This window comes from Tetrahymena thermophila (assembly GCF_000189635.1).
Source record: "Tetrahymena thermophila SB210 genomic scaffold scf_8254605, whole genome shotgun sequence".
Lineage (NCBI taxonomy): Eukaryota > Ciliophora > Oligohymenophorea > Hymenostomatida > Tetrahymenidae > Tetrahymena > Tetrahymena thermophila.
Genome location: NW_002476375.1, coordinates 129,204 through 151,415, shown reverse-complemented (window position 1 = coordinate 151,415; position 22,212 = coordinate 129,204). Strand labels below are relative to the sequence as shown.

At 20.5% G+C, this 22,212-nt stretch overlaps 9 protein-coding genes across 9 annotated transcripts; all 9 read right to left on the bottom strand. All coding sequences in view use genetic code 6, as the record gives it.

Annotated features, from left to right (window-relative positions):
* Positions 1-2,757: 2,757 nt before the first annotated feature.
* TTHERM_00621110 (endoplasmic reticulum-based factor for assembly of V-ATPase) lies at positions 2,758-3,438 on the bottom strand (the record flags this gene model as incomplete). Its single annotated transcript, XM_001017936.2, has 1 exon — positions 2,758-3,438. The coding sequence occupies one exon, from the start codon at positions 3,436-3,438 to the stop codon at positions 2,758-2,760; it is 681 nt and encodes a 226-aa protein (XP_001017936.2).
* Positions 3,439-4,649: 1,211 nt separating this feature from the next.
* TTHERM_00621080 (hypothetical protein) lies at positions 4,650-4,832 on the bottom strand (the record flags this gene model as incomplete). Its single annotated transcript, XM_001017933.1, has 1 exon — positions 4,650-4,832. One exon carries the CDS (start codon positions 4,830-4,832, stop codon positions 4,650-4,652), a length of 183 nt encoding a protein of 60 aa, XP_001017933.1.
* Positions 4,833-6,226: 1,394 nt separating this feature from the next.
* Positions 6,227-6,759, bottom strand: TTHERM_000621079 (hypothetical protein; the record flags this gene model as incomplete). Its single annotated transcript, XM_012798090.1, has 2 exons — positions 6,227-6,576; positions 6,663-6,759. 2 exons carry the CDS (start codon positions 6,757-6,759, stop codon positions 6,227-6,229), a joined length of 447 nt encoding a protein of 148 aa, XP_012653544.1.
* A 4,553-nt stretch (positions 6,760-11,312) lies between these two features.
* TTHERM_00621060 (hypothetical protein) lies at positions 11,313-11,705 on the bottom strand (the record flags this gene model as incomplete). The annotated part of the gene is made up of 1 exon (XM_001017931.2): positions 11,313-11,705. One exon carries the CDS (start codon positions 11,703-11,705, stop codon positions 11,313-11,315), a length of 393 nt encoding a protein of 130 aa, XP_001017931.2.
* A 1,214-nt stretch (positions 11,706-12,919) lies between these two features.
* On the bottom strand, positions 12,920-13,419 carry TTHERM_000621059 (hypothetical protein; the record flags this gene model as incomplete). The annotated part of the gene is made up of 2 exons (XM_012798089.1): positions 12,920-13,325; positions 13,394-13,419. The coding sequence occupies 2 exons, from the start codon at positions 13,417-13,419 to the stop codon at positions 12,920-12,922; spliced, it is 432 nt and encodes a 143-aa protein (XP_012653543.1).
* A 1,293-nt stretch (positions 13,420-14,712) lies between these two features.
* TTHERM_00621040 (hypothetical protein) lies at positions 14,713-15,621 on the bottom strand (the record flags this gene model as incomplete). Its single annotated transcript, XM_001017929.1, has 1 exon — positions 14,713-15,621. One exon carries the CDS (start codon positions 15,619-15,621, stop codon positions 14,713-14,715), a length of 909 nt encoding a protein of 302 aa, XP_001017929.1.
* A 637-nt stretch (positions 15,622-16,258) lies between these two features.
* Positions 16,259-17,157, bottom strand: TTHERM_00621030 (hypothetical protein). The gene has a single exon (XM_001017928.2). The coding sequence runs from the start codon at positions 17,100-17,102 to the stop codon at positions 16,284-16,286; it is 819 nt and encodes a 272-aa protein (XP_001017928.1). The 5' UTR covers positions 17,103-17,157; the 3' UTR covers positions 16,259-16,283.
* A 965-nt stretch (positions 17,158-18,122) lies between these two features.
* TTHERM_00621020 (hypothetical protein) lies at positions 18,123-19,181 on the bottom strand (the record flags this gene model as incomplete). Its single annotated transcript, XM_001017927.2, has 1 exon — positions 18,123-19,181. The coding sequence occupies exon 1, from the start codon at positions 19,062-19,064 to the stop codon at positions 18,123-18,125; it is 942 nt and encodes a 313-aa protein (XP_001017927.1). The 5' UTR covers positions 19,065-19,181.
* A 1,882-nt stretch (positions 19,182-21,063) lies between these two features.
* TTHERM_000621019 (transmembrane protein, putative) lies at positions 21,064-21,843 on the bottom strand (the record flags this gene model as incomplete). The annotated part of the gene is made up of 2 exons (XM_012798088.1): positions 21,064-21,737; positions 21,813-21,843. The coding sequence occupies 2 exons, from the start codon at positions 21,841-21,843 to the stop codon at positions 21,064-21,066; spliced, it is 705 nt and encodes a 234-aa protein (XP_012653542.1).
* Positions 21,844-22,212: the final 369 nt, after the last annotated feature.

Here is a 22,212-nt window from a genome sequence, read left to right as displayed (position 1 = left end):
TATAAAATAAAAATTATAAAAAATATGGGAAATTTGTTAAATAAAATTGAAAGTATTCTTATATTAGAAAGTTGCTAGTAATTTACTGCATACTCTAAAATCCATAAAATTAATTTTTGAAGTGTTTTATCCAAGTAGATTCCTAATTTTTAGCAGTTAAAGCTATTATATGTTAGTTAAATTTATTTTTTACAGCAAAAAAATGTGCCAAAATGTTAAATAAAATTATAAGAACGAATTATTTATCTATTTATCTATTGACAGTTGGTTGGTTATACATAGATTTTAATCAATTTTCTTTACTTATTTAAATTTTATTTCTCCTCTAATAGCATGAATTTATTGAAAAGTTAATTGGCTTAAAAAACAAAATAACAAATGCATATGTATTTTTTATTCTTTAATTAATGTAACATGAAAGGCAAATTCCACCGACAGATATTGTACTTTTGTGTTACTGTACAAAAAACGGGTGATAAAAAATTAATTGCTTTAGTGTATTGAAGAGAAAACAAAAAAGAGATTCACTAATTATATTTGCAAGATGAACTTTATTAGAACCACAAAAATAATAATAATTAATTGTTATCAACACACAAAATACTCTTTGAGGTATTAAAGCATTCATTCATTCAGCTGCAATCAAATTAATATAAATTAAATAAATATACTTTAATTTGAAGCTACAATCTTATATTGATTGAATATTTTCATATACAATCATTAGATTTTCCATTCTTACAGACAAAGAAAACTAATTATTTGTCACATTTACAAATCCAATCCATGGAACTTCTTTCTGTTAATATAATACTTTTTTATACACACTTAACCTTATAAATCTCAGGATAATAAATTTTATTCTGTCCATTTAAACCATATGCTCATAAATTCATATGTTGTCTTTCTAAATTTTACGAATATCAAAACTTAACAGCTTCATTCATTTATATTCTCTTGAATTAGCAAAGTCTAAATAATTACACAAATTAAGTAATTCTTTGTTTATTTATTTACTTAAACTTTTTATTCTTATAAAATAGCTCTCGATTGACAATCTTACTGTCTATCTTTCTCATATATTTACTAGCCGTCTATATACATACATTTATAACATACACATTCTGACTGCAATTAAAAAATTCAAAAAATTATTATGTTTTTAAGACATAAACTTTTTGCAAGCATCGAAAATAATCAGTTATCGTTTTGTTTGAATTAATAATTTGAAATGACCTTAGATTGATTGACTTTTCTAACTATAAAATTTCAAAATGTTTCTTAGTTAGATAATATGTAAATAGCATAGTGTCAGAATAAAATTATTGAGAGCAATAAATTATTGTTTATTTCTAGACTGCAAAATATAAATTTAATCAAAGTATAAAATTTAATAGAAATTTGATTAAATATATATACCCTACCCCATCACAATACTCTCAAGTATTTTTAATTAATAATTATTAAATTCAACATTGTAAAAAAATTAATTAAGATTGTAACAATATTAATTGAATTTATATTCTTCAAATCAGGTATAAATAATAACTTATACTCAAATACAATACACACACATACATAAATACATACATACAGACAGACAACTTGATTGATTTATTTTGAAATAGTAATTTAATAATACCCCATTGTATGAGATTTAATATAAAATAAATATAAAATGGAAGTATTTTTCCTTTAAAGCTTTCACTCAAGCTTTATTGTTTGCTAATCAGTAAATAATCATCAGAGCAATTTTAAATGTTTAAATTTTACCACAAAATTTAAAAATAAATATAAGCAAAATATAAATAAGGCTCTTTTGAATAAATAAAAATGAAGATTTTGCAAAACAAAAGTAGAAAATATTTGTTTGTTTTTTTTAAAATCCTCATTTTGAGGAGATATTAAACTTACAATATAATTAATAATTGTAGACCAGCCTTTAAATAAGCTAATTTGTATATCATATAATGTAATAAGTGTTATTAATAACATTTTTAATTCTTCTTCTAACCTTCTATTAGTTTTTTACAATAATAATTTAGATATTATTGACTTTCAGAAAGTTATTTGCATTCTTTAGATAACATTTAAATATTGTTTGTAGACTTTAGGAAAGGAGAAAAGTAATAAATGTTTTATATATAACTAACTATTATTATCATCATATACCTATTATTTATAAGCTTACATTAAAAAAGTAACAACACTTAACATTTATCTTATCATATGTTTTACCAATTCAAAATTAAAGTTATTTACAGTAAATCAATGAATAAATGTACTTAAAAAATAGTAAAGACGTTGGGCGCATGAATTTATAAAAATCACTTATTCTGTGATTAATTTAAAACGCATTCATTCACTCATTGAGTCTAACTTAACATTGTAAAATCAATGCGATTGTTAACAGATTAAATTGAAAAATAGCTAATAAAAATACTTTTTAGCATGTAAAAATAAATTAATTGCATTTAAATAATCATTTAAATGCAAGAAAAGTTCAAATAAAACTTAAAAAAAATCTTTTATTTTTTAATACTTTTATTTAATTATTTATTTATTTAATAAACACACATGCCTCATGCCGGAATTTTTTAAAAAGATATAACTTGGACTTAATTAATTAATAATTACTTTATATTAGAATATAATTTATCAATCTTTCTATTTGATTTTTTTTCTTTTCTATTATTTATCCTTAATTCATAAACTATTTCATTCACTTAGTCAATCAATTAGACACTCTCACAAATTTCAATCATTCTTCTTCTGCGATAATGTTTTTTCTTTATTCTTTTGGAACTCAAGGATTAACTTAGTTATCTCCTATGACTCTGTATTTCTCATTTACTACCTCAGTTATTTGTCATGCTTTTACTTTTCTTGTGCAATCTTATCATTTTTCCAAGTTTTCACTATAAATAAGGTAGATTCCAGAATTAATGTGCCAATTAAAGAGACAACTGCTAGGATCATGCATAATCCTTCATTCCATTCTAAAATATGCTTACCAATAAAGTAGCCACTTACTCCGCTCAAGAAAAATGTGAATATAAAACTAACACCAAATGAAATACTCTTTTCCATATCACGAATATCTGCTCCAATTGATTAACCTTTATCTTTACCCATCATTTTTTAATACTTTCTTTCTTCTATTCTAGCTTGCCTTTCTTCACGCTCCTTAATTACCTTAGGGTCATTATCGGCCTCTTCTCTTTCTAAACTCTCCATATCCGCTTGCATATATATCATGTCAGGCTTTATGATCTCATTCAACAGGAGTTTTTAATTCTTTTTTTCTTTATTATGAGAATCTACTTTTTCTAACAGTGTTTTATATGGAACTAATCCAAACTTATGACCCTTAAGGTCTATATTTAACTTTTACAATAGGTCTTTATCACTCTCGTCCTAAAATTTCACAAAAACCATTTTTATATACTAATCTAAAAGGGAAAAAAATCACTAAAAAATTTAATTTTGAGAGATTAGAAGTGAATATGCGCAATCTATTTGGAATTTAATGTATAATTTAGCTTTCAAATATTTCTTCAAAGAGAGATAGATAGATAGAAATAAATAGTGTATGCAAATTCATATATAAATCTTAAATTAACTAGCAGAATACATGAGAGAGCTAAATAAATATAATTGCAAGAAGAACAACTGTGTTGCCTAGCAATAGTTAATTAGTGGCGACACATTAAAACAATGAAAATAGTTAATATTTGAAATAATTAATGTAAATAAGATGCTTATAATATTATCTTACATTTTTCACACGTTTAATAATAAAATCAATGCTCCTTTATTTTTCTCATAAATATTATTATAAATTTCTTTTTAGAAAAAAGAAAGATTCATAGGAGTAATGCTAAATAATAAACATTCAAATAAATTAGGTGATGTTCACTTACATTTTACCTTTTTTCCCCACAAAAAAGAAAAAACAAAAAAAATAACAAAATTTCATTATGAATTTATTCTATTTTGAAAATTTTATTTGTTCTGTCTTAATTTGACATAATATTATATTTAAATGCTTTCTGAATATTTCTGAGAAAGGAGAAAATCAAAATTTAAATGAAACCGAGTTAAATTAAATATCAAAAAAAACTGAGGACTTAAATTAATCAGTAATTAGCAGATGATTAAATTTAATATATTGTGGTTATATCTTAAGTTTAATTTATTTGCTTAATTAATTAGATTTTTATTTTTATTATTTTTCAATTTGAATTTTTTATTTTCATATTTTCTTTATTTGTTTGTTTGTTTTTTATTTTCTTTTATGTTTTTTCTTATTTTTTTTCTTAATAAAATTTATTTTGTTCTTTATAAATATGTTTTTAATTTTTCTTAAAATAATATTTTAAATAAATCAAAAGAGGTGGGAGAGAATTGACGAAGGAGTATTTTTGGTACAGGAATCGACTTGGATAGCTTTCGGGATTGCTTTAGGTGGTGGCAGCGGCATTTCACAGAGCGAATGATTGTTTTTCTTGTGGTTTAAAAAATTTATTTTGCATTTTTTTATATGCCCCTCAAAAACTTGCTATCCATGTTTATCCTGATACTTGATTTACCCCACAGCCATTGGCTCAGTGTGTCTTCTGGGGCCCGAATATGTCATGGGAAGCTATTCATATCGAAAATTTTAGGTCGAGGGTTTGAAGGAATTTAAAAACTGTTGGACGAGCGAATGAGAACACATGAATGATTTTTTGTTAAAAAACTTTTTCTCCTCTAAAATTGGCGATATGATTTTCCTAGCACGGACATTTCTACCCAGATGAGACACGAAGTTATTAGGCTGATGTCCACATCAAATTTTTTTGTAAGGCCGAATTAGCTTTGTTTTTTTTTCTTTCATGCCATTACTTACTTATAATTTCTTTTTGCTTTGTTTTTAATCAAAGTTTTTAGTAAAGAAAGAAAAATTAATTGACCTAAATCTCTAACTGTTTTTTCTTTTTTTTGATTTTGCTCTTTGTTTTTCTCCCCGCCAAAATCCAAAATATCTTTGATTAATTTAAATTCAAATTCATAATTATTCAATTAAAAATCAATCTTATTACATTCATTAATTTCTTTATTCATTCATTTATGATTTTAATTTTAGAAAGGAATTTCACAAGAAAAATTTCATTTTCAAATTTATTTGATGGTTTTATCTTACAAATATATATAAAGAAAGAAGTGTGTGTCTATATCATCCAATTTAATAATTAAAGCAAAGTAAAATAGCAAAATATACATATACCCGTCCGTAGTTTCTTCTTGTTTATTGATTTATTGATTTGTTTATTTGAATGTTAGAGGCAATTAATTATTAGTTTATGCTTAATATAAATATTTGTGAATAAGAGTATATATTACATTTTTAATATCTAATAATCTAGCTTACATTACTAATAATTGATTTTACACTAATATTCATCGACTTATTTATCTGTAAATATTATCTCACATTTTTTAATAGAAATTTACAAACAATTTAATGGAAAACAAATTCAAGGTTATTGTTTGATATTCATGAATTTTATTTTAAAATACATGTTACATGTGATTTTTTTTTTGGTTTTTATTTATCCCTCCCAATTTAATTATTATTGCCTTGAATGATTGAAAAATAAATAAATCAAATTCTAATTATATTTATGTGGCTGTCTAGTAAAAAAAACACCAGTCGTTTAAAATCAATTTCTAATTTACATTTATTATGTATATCTATCTATTTATTTATGTGGTTATTTGAATAATTCATTTTACACTGTTTAATTTTTATGCATTTATTTTATTGGTTTACAATCAAAAAAATGTGAAAAATAATTTCAAAAAAATTGTATGTATACATATTCCAGTCTAAGCTAATTAATTTGTCTATTACTTAGAATATCATTTATTTTTATGCTTTGTAACATATTTTATCAATAGTTTTAACAAAATATTTATTTTTATTTTTTTAAATTTTATTTTTCTATGATTTATTGGTCGATATATATATATATATAGATAGATGGAAAATGTATGTTTTGAGAAAGTAACATAATTATTTGTAATAAAATCAAATATTATTAGAATTAATCATAATCTTTTTACTCTAAATAAAAATATCACATAAAAACGTGAAAGATTAATATAGCAAGCAACCTTATTAGATTTTTTTTAATAGCCAAAAAGAAAAGAAAATTCATAAATGAAATAGATATTAAAATAATCATAAATTTTTTTTTTTTTTTTCATTTTAACTACAATCTTCTTTAAAAACAAATAAAATTTTCTTTTTTTAATAGTAAATTGATTATTAAATGTGTAAAGTTTAATAATATTTATATTAAGAATTGAAGAAAAGGATCATTAAAGTGAATCTTCTTTGTTTGATTAATAACATTACATCTAGAAGAATTATACTATTCACTTTTTTTTACACTTAAATAGGAGTAATTACACTAAAAGTAATAGATTGATCGGGGGTAATATAATTCATCTTGCTACTTGATACAATAAAACTTCTATAGTGATTATAAGTGGATATTAAGCAAATAAATAAATACCCCTTGCTTGTTACTTTTTTAATAAAATAAATCAAAGATTTATTATGTAAAAAGGAATTATAACTAACTACTTTCTTTAAAATATAATAATTTTGCTACTTTGTGTATTTACTTAGTTACTGACTGATTGACTGACTAACCCAGTATAATTAGCTCTATATAATTAGTAGAGCATTAATTTTGTAATATTCTACATATAAATTATTTATAATCAGCCTAAATTAATATTTTAAACAATCTCATATTATTCTTTCTTGTTTATTCTTCCTAGTCTATTTTAATTAATGTCCTATCTTCCTTGCTCTCTGGCTGGCTGACTACTTGTTTAAATAATAGAATAATACAGCTATTTTTGTCACAACAAATGCTGATTCTGAACAGTTTTAAAAACAAAATGCTGGATTTAGCTACTAAATTAAATATTTTTAAATTTAACAAGTTTCATTTGTGCTAGAAATATTGTTCTATACTGAAGACCAATTTAATTTAAAAAAGTATTTTTATTCCATACTTGCTTGCTACTAAATTTGCTTAACAACAACAATAGCAACCTAAAAATTATATATAATAAGCGATCAATTTTTAATAAATTCGCACCTAAAATAATGATTAATAATATATCCATAATAAATTTAGTAAATTAATATATTATTTCAATTATAAAAATCTCTATTCAAGAATCTAAATTATCAATAAATATTGGCAAGTATTTTCTATTTCTTTTATTTGGGTAAAAAACAAATGCTTGTTATTACTGGATATTTGTCAAAACTTTATTTTGCAAAACAAACAAAGATTTTTTTAACTTGAAATCTTTAATTTATTTATTCACTTATTTTTAGTAAACGGGTATATTAATTTCTAAAATTCTTATTCGAACTAAATTTTCTTTCATGATTTATTTCATTTTTCGATCAAATTAAGCTTGCCTTATTTTTACTTTACATTTGATTGCTTTTAATAAATACTTAAAATATTACTTGTACCAAACAAAAACTTTCTGTCTGTAATAAAAATAGCAATGAATTGTGCAAACTGTCTTTTATTTATTTATTACAATTTATACATTTAGCAATTCTTTATAAATTACTTAGTAAACAAAAATCTTCTAACTAATAACTTTTCAGATACAAAATTATAAAACAAACAACCAAAAAAAACATAAAACAAGCAAGTATAAGTATAAATAAGTCTTTACTATTTTTGTAATGTATTTTACCTTTTATCAATTTTTTTAAATTTTATTAACTCAAAATATTTTTTCTTAAAATTCAGTCTCATTTTAGTCAAATTGTAAATTTAAATCTTAATAATTCATGAGTTTACTTGCATTTTTATGTTTATTTTTTAAAATTTTAAGTTTAATAATATGGATTTTTTATTTCCAACCTATGTTACTCTATATATATCAATCATTTAATATTTGTAATTCTTGAACAGGTATTATATTATCTCTTTAAATTTTAGATTTTCTTCTATCAAATTACATTATTTTGATAGTTAGTTTTTGCCTTCTTTGAATTTATCAAAATATTCACTCTTTTAATTTTTAGATTTCGTTTACATAAATTTTATTTGTCCTCTAAATATATCTCTGTCTTTTTTTTGTTTATTTCTCAAACATTTGAATGGTGAATTTATGTGCTTTATTTAATGTTTGCTTATCCTCTGATGTTTTCAAGTTTTTATTTTATAAAAGAAATATTTCCAGCTTATATGTAAGAAATAAAAGTAATATTGTTAGATTTTGATAAATAAAAAATAATTTGATCTTATTAATAATTAATTAAGTATGAATTATTTTTTAAATTCTAAAGATCTATTAAATGTGATTAGCAGTTAGTTAGTGAGTAATTAACTATTAATAAGAAATTGGCTAAAATTGTTTTAAAATTTTTGAACAAATTTGATGTATTTTAAAGAATTTATTTGAAGTTTTACAATTTTAGAACTATTAATAGTGGTTGCAGATAAAATATCAATAAGAAAAGCAAAAATATGTTTTATTTGATAATTTTCTGCCCAATTGTTTATAAAAAAATTTTTGATGCAAATTAAAATTTCTAATAAAAGTTATGTAATTATTTATTTAAACCCCCATTTACATATTTATGGCGACATAAATCTATGGCTATGCATAATTTTATGACAATAAATATTTACTGATCTAATAAATCGAAATCTAAAAATGCTTGCAGGTAGGATCTTAAGCGGGTTTTAGCTTTCTCAGCTAATTTTGGGCTGTACTATATTTAATTAATATTTATATTTATAGCAAATACTAATGCAGTTAAAGAAATTATCTTTTGACTTATATAACCAATTACTTTTCTTTGAAATTTCTTGTTTATTAACAGCTACTTTTAAAGCTAAAAAAATGTATGAAAAACTAATAAATATTCACAATAAGTTTTAAAAAATTAAATCAATAAAAAATAAAATATATTAAAATGATAAAAATATAAATAATTGTCAATAAAATGCTTAAAAACTTAATTTTAGAGCTAGCTATCTTGTTAAATATCAATTAATTTGTTACTAACTTACTTTCTATTAAACCTTACAATTTCATGAATTTAATTATATTATTGTTAAAACCTGTAACAATTTACTCATATCAAAGAATTTTTAAAAATAGAAGAAAATTTTATTTAAAATCAAGCTCAATTCATTAGAATAAATGAAACCTTTCAAAAAAAATAATTTTATTTCAATTTTAATTACTTTTTTTAAAGAAAGAAATTAAGGTAATTCAAATATATATTTCTATTTTTAGCAATTTAAACATTTATTTGAAAAAAATTAATTTCAAATAATAAATTAGCTCCAACTTTTAATAATTTTATTAATGAAAAAGCTAATGGCTATCTGAGTAACAAAATGAGTACATGTGGTATAACTCTTTATTTTCATTAAGATTAAAATAATTTGGAATATTTGTTTCAATTAATCCACAAAATTTATTTAAATTTACTTGTAGATAATTGAAACTATTTTTGTTGGTCTTGACATCAGCAACTACTAAATAATTAGTTCAAATTTTATTTATATTACTTACTAGAGTCTTACAGTAGTCTCTTCATGCTAGACAGTAAGGAAGAAGAATATTTGGTATTAAATAATATAAAAAATATTTTTAAATTAAATGATTGATTAATTCATTTATCAATTTATATCTGTAAAATACAAATTAAATACTATAAATAATTTATTTTTATTATCAACTAAGAAAGGTCTAATAAATTTTCATATTTGATTTTTTGTTTGTTTTTGTTACAGATTGATTTTATAAAAATACTTTAAATCCATATTTATTTATTTATTTATTTATTTATTAATAAATAAAAATGTTACATTTAATGGAAAACAAACTCTTTTTAAACTTAAAATATTTAGTCTTAAATAAAAATAATATCAGTCAAAGCATTTTAATTTAAAACTATTTGATAATAAGTGATGAAATATAAATTGTTTTATGTTATGTTTAGATGATTTATTATTTATTTGCTCATTTATTTAATATTAGTGAATATCTAATTTTTTTTAAAATAGATTTTTACATATGTTTCAAGTGAAATTTTATTCATAAATACACAAAAATAATCTCTTTAAAATAGAATAAAATATAAAATTCTATTTATTTATTTATTTATTTATTTATTTTAAATTTTTAATCTATAGTTAAATCAGCCACTAAGTTCAGCATTTATTTATTTTTAATTTCATCTTTTATGATTTTGATTAAAAAATTCAAATTTATACTTTTAATTTCTGTTTAGCTTAAAAATAGTTTAAAATTGTAGAGAGGAATGTGCTTTTTAACATCTTTTATCTTATAGATTATTATAATATTACTTTAAATTATATCAATTTTGATCAGCTTCTGGAGTTTAACCCCTACAATTCTGAAAAAATTCATTAATTTATATACTAAAATAGATTAATTTAGAATATTTATTATTTATTCAAGCTTTTTGATATTTATTTTAATTTAAGATCAAAAAGAATCTAATTTCTTTTTGAATCAAGGGGTTAATAATTCATTTAAACATGAATGTATGCATGAATGCATAAAATTTAAGTTAGTTGCTATTTATCTTTCAATATTTTTAAAGTATAAATGAGTTTATGGTGTATTTGATAATTATCAAAGCCAGTAAGATTAAAATTTTCTAGTATTCAGCAATAAATTAAAACCATAGATACCTTAATTAAATCAGCTAAATAGATTTTTTTATTTTTTATTGCTGGCCCAAGATATTAATTCATTTAATCTTACAGCTAAATTTGCTCATTAAAGTAAATCAATTGATATTTTATGAATTTATTAACAAATTAATTGAGGTCAATTTCAAGTTATTAAATTAATTCAAATTTAATTTAGATTTTATTTAAATAAGAAAGCCATATGCAAAACAAAATATTTACTTGTACATTTTTTTATTCTAATGTAATTTAAAACATGTTATTCTTATAATAAAATCTATTCAATTATAAACTAAATGAATGAATAAACAACTGAACACAAAACAACGAAATATTTAATAATCAACATTCATTTTTTAATAAGTTATTTAATTTTCATTTAAGATTAAGTAGCTAACATTTATTTATTTATATATTTATTAAATTGTTGCTAGCTTTGATTTTTTATGCCTACCACCCACCCTTAATTTAAAATAGCGACTATAACTATTATTTTTGTATAGACCGCTTTTAGCTGATATAGATGATGATCATTTGCTTGCTTCATTTTCTGTTTCTCTCTAATTTCTTCAGTTCTACATGAGGAATTCTCTCATCAGTTGAGTCTCCTGTGAAGTGCTAACGAAGATAGATGCAGAGATCATAGAGCTGGCCCTAAATCTTTTTAGATCTTGGACCCCAGTTTTCTAAGACAAAGCTATAATTTTCATCCTGCTAAAGACCTTAGGATATTCTGAATTATTGCTCTAAAGAATAGAGTTCGTTAATGTCTTCCTAAGTAAAACGTTCCTTGCTAAAAACTACTGTCATGTGAGGTTTGATACCCTAATCATGAGGTAAATTGGAATCTGATAAATCTACGGCTATAGCTCGACCAACCTTGGTTAATATTCCTCTTGTTTTGTAAACAATTTTTTAATTTGAAGCTCCCTCCATGACAGTTTAAGCAACTATTTTAGCTATTAAATTTTTACGATTTTCCTTTGTATTTTTACTATTTTGTAAAGTTTTTAATAATAATTGAATATCAAATCATATTCTATAGATTAAAATTTAAATAGAATTTAGTTTATTTGAAATAAGATATATATTCATTTATTTTTTCTGATCTATCTTTGTTATGAAACCTGCTGATTACTGTATAATAATTCTTGCTATCCTGAGAAAGAACAAATAGCATGCATGTTTCATTTTTATTTTAGAAAAGGAAGTTTAATGTTCTTGATAAATATTTATTCCTGATAAAATCTGGATAAATCAAAGTTATTTTTCTATATTTCATAAAATATCAAATGTTGAAAAAATGATTATGGATTACTTTAAAATTTAACTAAATATAAATTACTCCTTCAATTATCGACGCATGCTCAAAATATAGAAAATAATAATATTATTTATTTGTTTACTTAAGAGTTTTGTTTTGTTGTTTATAAAATGTAAAGTATTTTAAAAGAGTATTAAAATTTTGTTTCAATAATAATAAATAAAATATACTTTTGATTTTTGCAGGCTATTATGGATTATTTCTGATATAATCTGTATAAATCAAAATTATTTTTCTATATTTCATACTGAAAACTTCCTTAACCAAATAGTTTAAATAATTAAAATGAATTTCTTTAAAATTTACTAAATAAAATGAAACATTTTTTAGCAAAACAATTTCAATGAATTTAATAAAATTAATAATCTTATTTATTTATTTAATTATTTTTATTTGAAAATAAACAACTGTATTACCTAATTTTATATATGCTAAAAAACTAAAAATAATATTAAAATTAATTGAGCAATTAGATTTCAAGTTCAATAAAAATTTTAAATCTATCTATCTACCTAACAAATATAAAAAATAATTCATAAAAGTGTTATAAAAAATAAATATTTTAATTTAAAATTATAAATTTAGTTTTAAAAATAGTAAAAAAGTCTTTCTTTAATTCCTAAATTAAATAAATTATTTTTTATTATATTAATTGAGTTCATAGAAATTATTTATTTAATTCATAAATATTGTAAAAAGCAGAGTAAAATTTCTTTGTTAAATGTTTTTTAGATAATATTTTATTAATATTACTAAATAATATATATAAAGTGATAAAATATATAAATTAGTGAATTAAAGACTATATTTTTTTTATTTAATTATCTCAATTTTAATTCATATTATTAGGAAGATTGTTTTGCTAATTTTTAAGATACTAGCTTTCCATTTCCAACATTTTATTTTTAAGTTTCAATTCTTTTATTTTATTTTTGAAAATTAATTTTTCTTTTTCAAATTAATTCTATTAATCTTAAACCAATTTTTAAAATTAAATTCTTTGCTATTACTTTTCTAAAATAATTTTTTCCAGTTATTAATTTATTTTGGCTATTTCTCCAGATTAATCAAGTTATTTTTAATAATTAGCATCTTAATCACAAACATTTAGAACTATAGGAGTTTTTTAGTTTAAAGAATGCTCTCTAGGTATAGGAAATAGCTCATTAAGATTATTTGGTTACCTCATATTTTACTCACCGTTTTAATGTTTAACTTTTTTTTCATCAATGCTATTATTTTAGTTATTTTTATTAAGTGTTAAGATTTAATATTACTGATCATTAATTGGAGTTATTACTTATACTGCGTACTTACTATTATCATTGGGTTTTACACAGAGTTTTTTATCAATAACAATTTTAAGAATTGTATCTTCAAGATCATTTATATTTTTATAAATATTCAGTCACACTGCACACAGAATTAAATGCTCTTTGAGAGCTTTCGTTTTCTTTTACATCAATTAACTCTATTTCTTTTTGCAATAATGCCTTCTTTAATTCATCAATAAAATTTTTGATTCCACTATTGTGAGAATAAAGTATATTTTTTTCCTTTTTAAAATTAGATTTAGTAAATACAAAGTTTACTTCGACTTTTTGTTTAATATTCTGCTCCATATATTATTTATTTTCTTAATTTTTATTTTTTTTTATGTAAAAATATTTATGAAAATTAAGTCAGCAGACAGAGGAGAATTTCAAGTTAAATTAAAAATAAAAGTATTTTATTTTTTTATTTTACAAATATTATTTTAAGATTTATTAATACTTTTATTAGTTAAAGCAAATGCAAATTCAAATAATGAAGCAAAATCGCTCATTGATGTTTATCTATTTACTTGTTATTTTAAGAAAAAATAATTTTAAATTAAAGGACAATCTTTTAATAAAAAGCTAAAGTATTAATAAAACTTAAACAAAATATTAATTATACTAAAATTATAACTTTATAATAAAATTTTAGAAAAATTTTAAGAATTTTATAAATAAGAAGATTTATTTAGGGAATAAAATTATTCTAAAAGCAATATTTATTCTTTAAAAAGTATTTATTGAGAAAAGTTAGTATCATTTTAGATGAAATTTGTGTAATTTTGATGAGTTTCATATTAAAAAACTCTATTTTTCAATTGAAATAAAGGTTTAATATATGAGAATTAAAAAAAAAAGGAAATCTATTCAATAATATAAAAATATAATAAATTTAATTTAATTAGGATGTTCTATATTTCTTTGTAATATTAGCTAGCTTTAAGCTAATTAAATAAAAAAATAAAAAATTTAAATGATTTAGATATTTATATTTATAATTATATTTAGCAATTATTAGAAGATGGATGAGGATGAAAACAATTTAAAAACAATTAAGGATTACTTACTCATTCTTTTATTTACTCTTTCGAATATTTTTAGTTCTTTCTTTGCGTTTTCGATAAAAAATATAATAATTGTGATTAGAATATCAAGCAAGAATAGCATTGAAATTGAATCATTTCTACCAAATAATTAAAAACGCAAGGCAGTAAATAAATAAATAATATAGCAAGTAAATAGAAAACATTTATAATTGAACAATATATAACTCAAATATGCTTAGACTATATTTTATTTTAATTCATTAATTTGTTAGATATTATTATTATTATTAGTCGTTATTAAAGAAATAATTTTTATCAACTTTTGGAGCTTTTTCTTTTTCCTCAAGTCTCTTTTCCAAATCTTTTATTTTTTATTATTAATCTTAAATTACATCATCTTTTTATTTGATTTTTCTTTCATATTCTTTTACAATCGAATTTTTTTCGTTTTTTGATTTTTCTAATTCTTCTTTTAATCTTTAGATTTCTCTCATATTTGAAGAAGTAGCAGAATCATCCTCCTAACTAGTCCTTGTTTGGAAGTTTTAATTAAATTTAGTTCCATTCATCTAAGCTTGTTAAGCTTATATTTACTAGCAATCTTGCTAATATTAAAATTACATTTAAGGATTAGCAATTTGTTATACATTATTTTAATTTTTTAAAATTTGTTGACCCTTTTACTCTAAAGTATCATTTTTAGGAATTTATTTCATTTATTGCTTAGGTAAAGCATCAGATTTAGGTCTATTCTACACAATTTAGGCTTATTAATTTTGGTTTTGTTAATTATCCTATATATTTTAATTTTCGGATATATTTTTTACTACTACAGTCTTAGTAACATCCTTTGAGGTTGCTGTATAGAGATTGGCTTCTTTTATAATACTAGAGAGTATAATTTCAATATCATTTCTTAATTCCATAGGGAAACTGATTCTTTGTTCTGTGACACTACACTTATTACCGAAAGCACCTTATGATTTATACTAATCAGCTTTAGGAAGTATTTCAATATCTTTTTTATTTAAGTGAAGTTTTAGTAACTTAATATAATTCACAATTTCATTGCTAGCAGTTAATCCAGCTTCCTTGCATATATCTTTATCTAATTTAAAGTGACTTTTCACGAAGTAAAATTCAACATCAGCATATAGTTTACTCATTTTTTTAATTAAATAGTTTTTGCTTCTTTTTAGCTATTTATTAAATATTAAATTAATTATTTAAGATTTATTGATTGATTAATGCCTTTTTATTTGCTTAATTAATATTTTTTGCACTTTGAACAATTAAATTTTGAAATATTTCATTTGTAAAGACAATTATTAAATAAAAGTATTTTAGAAAACTAATTAGTAAAAGTATTTTATTTTTGAATATATCCCTAATTATACTTTTATTTTTAATTGATAATCTAAACTTTTATTTTGACAATTAATCTATATTATATATTAGGGATAGACAGAATATTCGGTTGACCAAATAATATTCGACATTTAGTAAAGTATTTTTGAAATTAATTACTTTTAAAAATAATAAAAATAGTTTTTTGCCTAAATTAAACAAATAAATTATTATCTATTATATTAATTTAGTTAATGTAAATTATACATTTATTTATTTAATTAATAAATATTGTAAAAATCAGAGTAAAATAAAATCTTAGAAAAAAATTTGAAAAGTTATATAAGCAATCAAACAAATAAATAAATAAATGTATTCATTATTAATAGTTTTTTAGATAATATTTTTATTACAATTACTAAATACTTTAAAATAATAAAATAGTGAATCAATCAATGACTGCATTTTTTTTATTTAATTCTCACAATTTTAACTATTATTCTTAATTAAGTAAAGCTTGCTCTTTTTTAAGACATTTGTTTTCAATTTCCAACATTTAATTTTTAAGTTTCAATTCTTTAATTTTACTTTTGAAAATTAACAGTTCTTTTTCAAATTAAATTCTTTGCTATTAATTTTCTAAAATAGTTTTTTCCAGTTACTAATTTAATTTGGCTATTTCTTCAGATTAATCAAGATATTTTTAATAATTAGCATCTTAATCACAAACATTTTGAATTATAGGAGTTTTTTAATATTAAGAATGCTCTCTAGATAGAGGAGAAGGTTTATTAAGATTATTTGGTTACCACATATTTTACTTACCATCTTAATGATTAACTTTTGTTTCTTCAATATTATTATTTTAGTTATTTTTATTAAGTGTTATGATTTAAGATTATTGATCATTAATTGGAGTTATTACTTATACTGCGTACTTACTATTATCATTGGGCTTTACACAGAGTTTTTTATCAATAACAATTTTAAGAATTGTATCTTCAAGATCTTTTATATTTTTATAAACATTCACAGGATATTGTATGAGTTATTTAGTGACACTGCATACAGAATTAAATGCTCTTTGAGAGCTTTCGTTTTCTTTAACATCGATTAACTCTATTTCTTTTGACAATAGTGCCTTCTTTAATTCATCGATAAAATTTTTGATTTCACTATTGTGAGAATAAAGGATATTTTTTTCCTTTTTAAAATTAGATTTAGTAAATACAAAGTTTACTTCGACTTTTTATTTAATATTCTGCTCCATCTATTATTTATTTTCTTAATTTTTATTCATTTTTATGTAAAAATATTTATGGAATTTAAGTCAGCAGACAAGTATACAGAGGAGAAATTAGAAATTTTATTAAAAAAAAGTATTTTATTTTTTATTTTACATATATTATTTTTTGATTAATTAATGAATTTATTAGTTGAAGTAAATGCAAATTCTTACCAAAAATAATGACGCAAGCAAAATCACTCATTGAAATTTGTTTGTTCTTTTGTGAAAAAAACAATTTAAATGTAAATGATATTCTTTTGATAAACAACTAAAGTATTAATAAAACTAAAACAATTTGTATAATAACATTAAAATAATAATGATTAATAAAAAATTTAGAAATACTTTAATAATTTTATAAATAAGAGGTGTATTTAGAGATTGCAAATTACTCTAAAAGCAATACTTTTTAGTGAGAAAAGTTAGTATGATTTTAGATAAAATTTGTGTATTCATGAGTTTCATATTAAAAAATTCTATTTTTGTATTTAAATAAAGGCTTGATAGATGAGAATTAAATATAAAAGGAAATCTATTTGATATTATAAAAATTTTCTTAGCTAATAAATTAAATATTATTAGGATGTTGTATGTTTTTTTTCAATAATAATATCTTTACGCTTACTTATATTAATAAAGAAATAAGATAAAAATATGTCTAAATTAAAGAGATTTAAGTTTAATATGGAAACTAATAATTAAATAAAAATTAAAATAAATTTAAATGATTAGATATTTATATTTATAATAATTTTCAGCATTTATTATATAATGGAAACATATTAAAAATTAATTAACTATCACTCATTCATTTATTTATTTATTCATTTATTTATTTATCCTTTCGAGTATTTTTAGTTCTTTGTTTGCTTTTTCGATAAAAAAATATAATAATTGTAATTAGAATATCAAATAAGAATAGCTTTCAAAATAGAAATATTTGTAAAAAATAATTAAAAACACAAGGCAGTAAATAAATAAATAAATAATATAGCAATTAAATAGAAAATATTAATTGAATTATATATAAACTCATTTATGCTTTAACTATATTTAGATTTATTTTTTAAATTTTGAGTATCTTTCAAATAAATCTTCGTACTTTTTTAAAAAATCATTTTTATCAGCTTCTAAATCTCTTTCTTTTTAATTAAGTCTATATTGCAAAACACTTATTGTTTATTATTAATCTTAAATTACATCATCTTTTTATTTAATTTTTCTTTCATGTTCTTTTGCCATATAATCTTTTTCATTTTTTGATTTTTCTAATTCTTCTTTTAATCTTTAGATTTCTCTATTATTTGAAGAAGCAGGAAAATCATTCTCCTAACTAGTCCTTGTTTCGCAATTTTAATTAATTATAATTTTATTCATTTATGTTTGTTAAACTTATATTTACTAACTATCTTGCAAAATTTAGAATTACATTTAAGGATTATTAATTTGTTATACATTATTTTGATTTCTTAAAATTTGTTGACCATTGAACTCTAAGCTATTATTTTTATGAATCTAATTCATAGGCTGATAAAGTACTGCATCAGAATTTGGTCTATTCTACACAATTTAGGCTTATTGATTTTGGTTTTATTAATTTTCTAATATATCTTAATCTTCTGATATATTTTTTACTACTACAATCTTAGTAACATCCTTTGAGGTTACTGTATAGAGATTAGCTTCTTATACTATGGTGATAAGGATTGTTTCAATATTATTTCTTAATTACCTAGGGAATCTGATTCTTTGTTCTGTCACGCTACACTTATTACCGAAAGCACCTTATGATTTATACTAATCAGTTTTAGGAAGTATTTCAATATCTTTTTTACTTAAGTGAAGTTTTAGTAACTTAATATAATTCACAATTTCATTGCTAGCATTTAATCCAGCTTCCCTGCATATATCTTTTTCTTATTTAAAGTGACTTTTCACGAAGTAAAATTCAACATCAGCCTAAAGTGTACTCATTTTTTTAAATAGTTTTTTGCTACTTATAAATCTATCTTTTTAGCTATTTATAAAATAATTAATTACCTATTTAAGATTGATTAATTTATTGATTGATTGATTGATGGCTTTTTAATTGCTTAATTAATATTTTTTGCACATTGAACTATAGATTAAATGGAGATTTAAAAATATTTCATATGTAAAGACAATTAGTTTTTAAATAAAAGGAAAACTAATTAATTTTTAAAAGTATTTTATTTTTAAAAATATTACTCAAATAAAAATACTTTTATTTTTAATTTATAATCTAAAAACTCTTTATTTATTTATTTATTTATTTATTTATTTATTTATTTATTTATTTATTTATTTTGGCAATCGTCATTTATTTATTTGTTAATAAATAGAAATAAAATTTATTTTAATTTTTCCTTCTATTTACCATGTTTCAGATTGATTGATTATAAAGAGCTAATTTAATATTAAACATAAGTTTGTAATAAAATTCCTTGAAAATTGTAGCCAATTTCAAATAGAAATATAAGCGTTATTTAGTAGAAATTTATTTTAAATATTAAAACTTCAAATAGAATGAAAAAGATGTTTTGTTAATATTAATTTGCAAAGTATCATATTTAAGTTAAAGGAGATTAACATTAATACAAACATATATAAAACTAACTATCTAACAACTATTTATTAATTTTAAAATACTATAGAAAACTATGTATATATCATCGGTTTCTCAAAAATAACTTTCTTAATAAAAGTAAGTGCTAAATTTTAGAATTGCCAAACTTATTCATTTAAATTTGCTAACCAATTCTTTTTTATAAGATATTGAATATTTAAATAAGTTTAATGGAAGGTTTCACTCATCAAATTAAAGAAATATATTTTCTATTTACAATTATTTAGATGGTGGAGATATGGAAAAAGACCCTGTTATTTAATTAATAATAATTTTATAATCCTTTTTTCAATATTTTTTGTAATGGGGTTTGTTTCTTAAGATAAATTTAATTTTAAATATAAATAAAATACAATATTTTTATTCTATTCTTTTAGTGAGATAATTTAAATTATTTAACATTTAATATGTAAAATATAGCAAATTATTTTAAAAGATAATAAGCAATAAATAATATTTATAATTAATTTTTTTGGTTAAAATTCAATGAAATAATTTTTAAGCTATTTTATTTTAATTACTTTGTTTGACTTAGTATAAAATTTTATTCCTCACACTACTTGAAATTATTTAAAGATAGATATTGTTAATATCACATCAGCAAAGTATTTATTCCTTTAAAAAATCTTTCAATTTTATTATTTTTTATTGTTATTTATTTAAAATTTGAAATTTAAATTTATCAATAAAAAATTAAAGAGAAAAAGATTCTTATTGAAATAATAAGAAAAAGAAGAAGAAAAAATAAATGCGAAAAGCAAAAAAATAAGCTTTAAAATCAATTTAATGAGATTGCATCCAAAATATGTAGAAAATAACATTTCTCTTGTTTTTGAGGTACCCGTGAAACCCATTTTTTTCGATAGTAATGCTTAATCTTATAGTTTTTAAGACATCGCTAATATTATTAGATACGAACAAAATTCTAATGTCATCTATCTATCCTTCGCATAAATCGTGATAGCACCCGATTTGAAGATAGAAAGTTGAATTTAAACTGCTTTAGCAGAGTCAGTTTAATCAACTCATAATACTGACTTAACAAATCAGTACGTGACAAGACAAAGTTTTTAAAAGAGAGCAGCACTAATTAGATTAAGCAATTATTAATGAAAAAAATAAATCGAGATTACAGAGAAATAAATAATCTACATAAAAGCAACTCTTTCTTTCCAAAATATATAAAAAGTATTTTTTAAAATAATAGATTAACGACACAAGAAACAAAAAAAAATTAAAATAATATCCTATAAAAAGAATAACTAAATAAATATATATAAAATAAAAACAACTTATCTGAAATAGAAATAAAAGCAAACAAATAACTCAAGAAAGCAACAAACAACTAACTAATTAATTAATAAATATACAATTACATAAATAAATAGATTGATTCAGATAAGAGAAAAATTAAAAACATTAACGAATTAATTATGAAAATAAAAATTAAAAGTTAAATTTAAATATAAAAATACAAAGCGAATAATAATAACTGCTAATAAAAAATGAGCACTAAACAAAATATTTACCTTTAACTTAAATAAATATTTTTTTTCTAATTTTTTATGAATAAAAATAAAATCTATTTGAATATTTTTTAAATTTTTCAATAAAATTCATTTTATTTTATTTGATTTTGAAGTTATTTTTATTGTTTTTTATTCTAAAAAATATTGTAAATTAAAATTGAAAACAAAAGAATATAAAATAAATTACAAAAATGGTTTCTTTATTAGCAAATAATTTTATGGTGAAACAAAAAAAGCAGCAGAAATAAATAGAAAAAATGCAGTCAATAAGTTTACATGTAAATTGTTAATATATTTGAAAAATAAAAGAAAGTATTTATTTATAATTAAATTAGTTAAAATTTTAAATATTATCAGAGTTGATTTCTGGAATTATAAATGTTTTTTCTTATTTCTGTGACCTTCTTGTATTTATCGCAAAGAACTTTGAAATCTTATGATATCTTTTCGTCTGGAAAGTAAAATCTATACCTATTATTATTTAGTTAATTAGTTTAATAGCATATGTAAAATAAATCTAGCAGAAATAGCAATAAATTAATTTACAATAGTCTAACCTCCTGAGCTACTTAGTCATTGTATTGTAAGCCTACTCTTTATAAGTATTTATTCATGCAGAAATGATCCATATAGAAACTTTTACAAATAAGCAAAGCTTGTTCATAATAAAATAATTTATTTTAAGTTTTGTTTGCTCTCTTTAATATTTTCAATTTACATCCTCCGAAGATGATTCTATAACTCATTCTTTTGAACTTAAACATAGTAAAAATGAATGTTGACATTAAAACTAAATTGCTGATATTCATTTCCTTGTTTTCATATCTTCTTAAATCTTTATTCAAACCGCTTTATGATTAAAATTAATTGTAAAAAAATAAACTTAAAAATGTATCGCTAAAAGATGCAATTCTCTATATATAATTAATTATTGCATATAAAATGT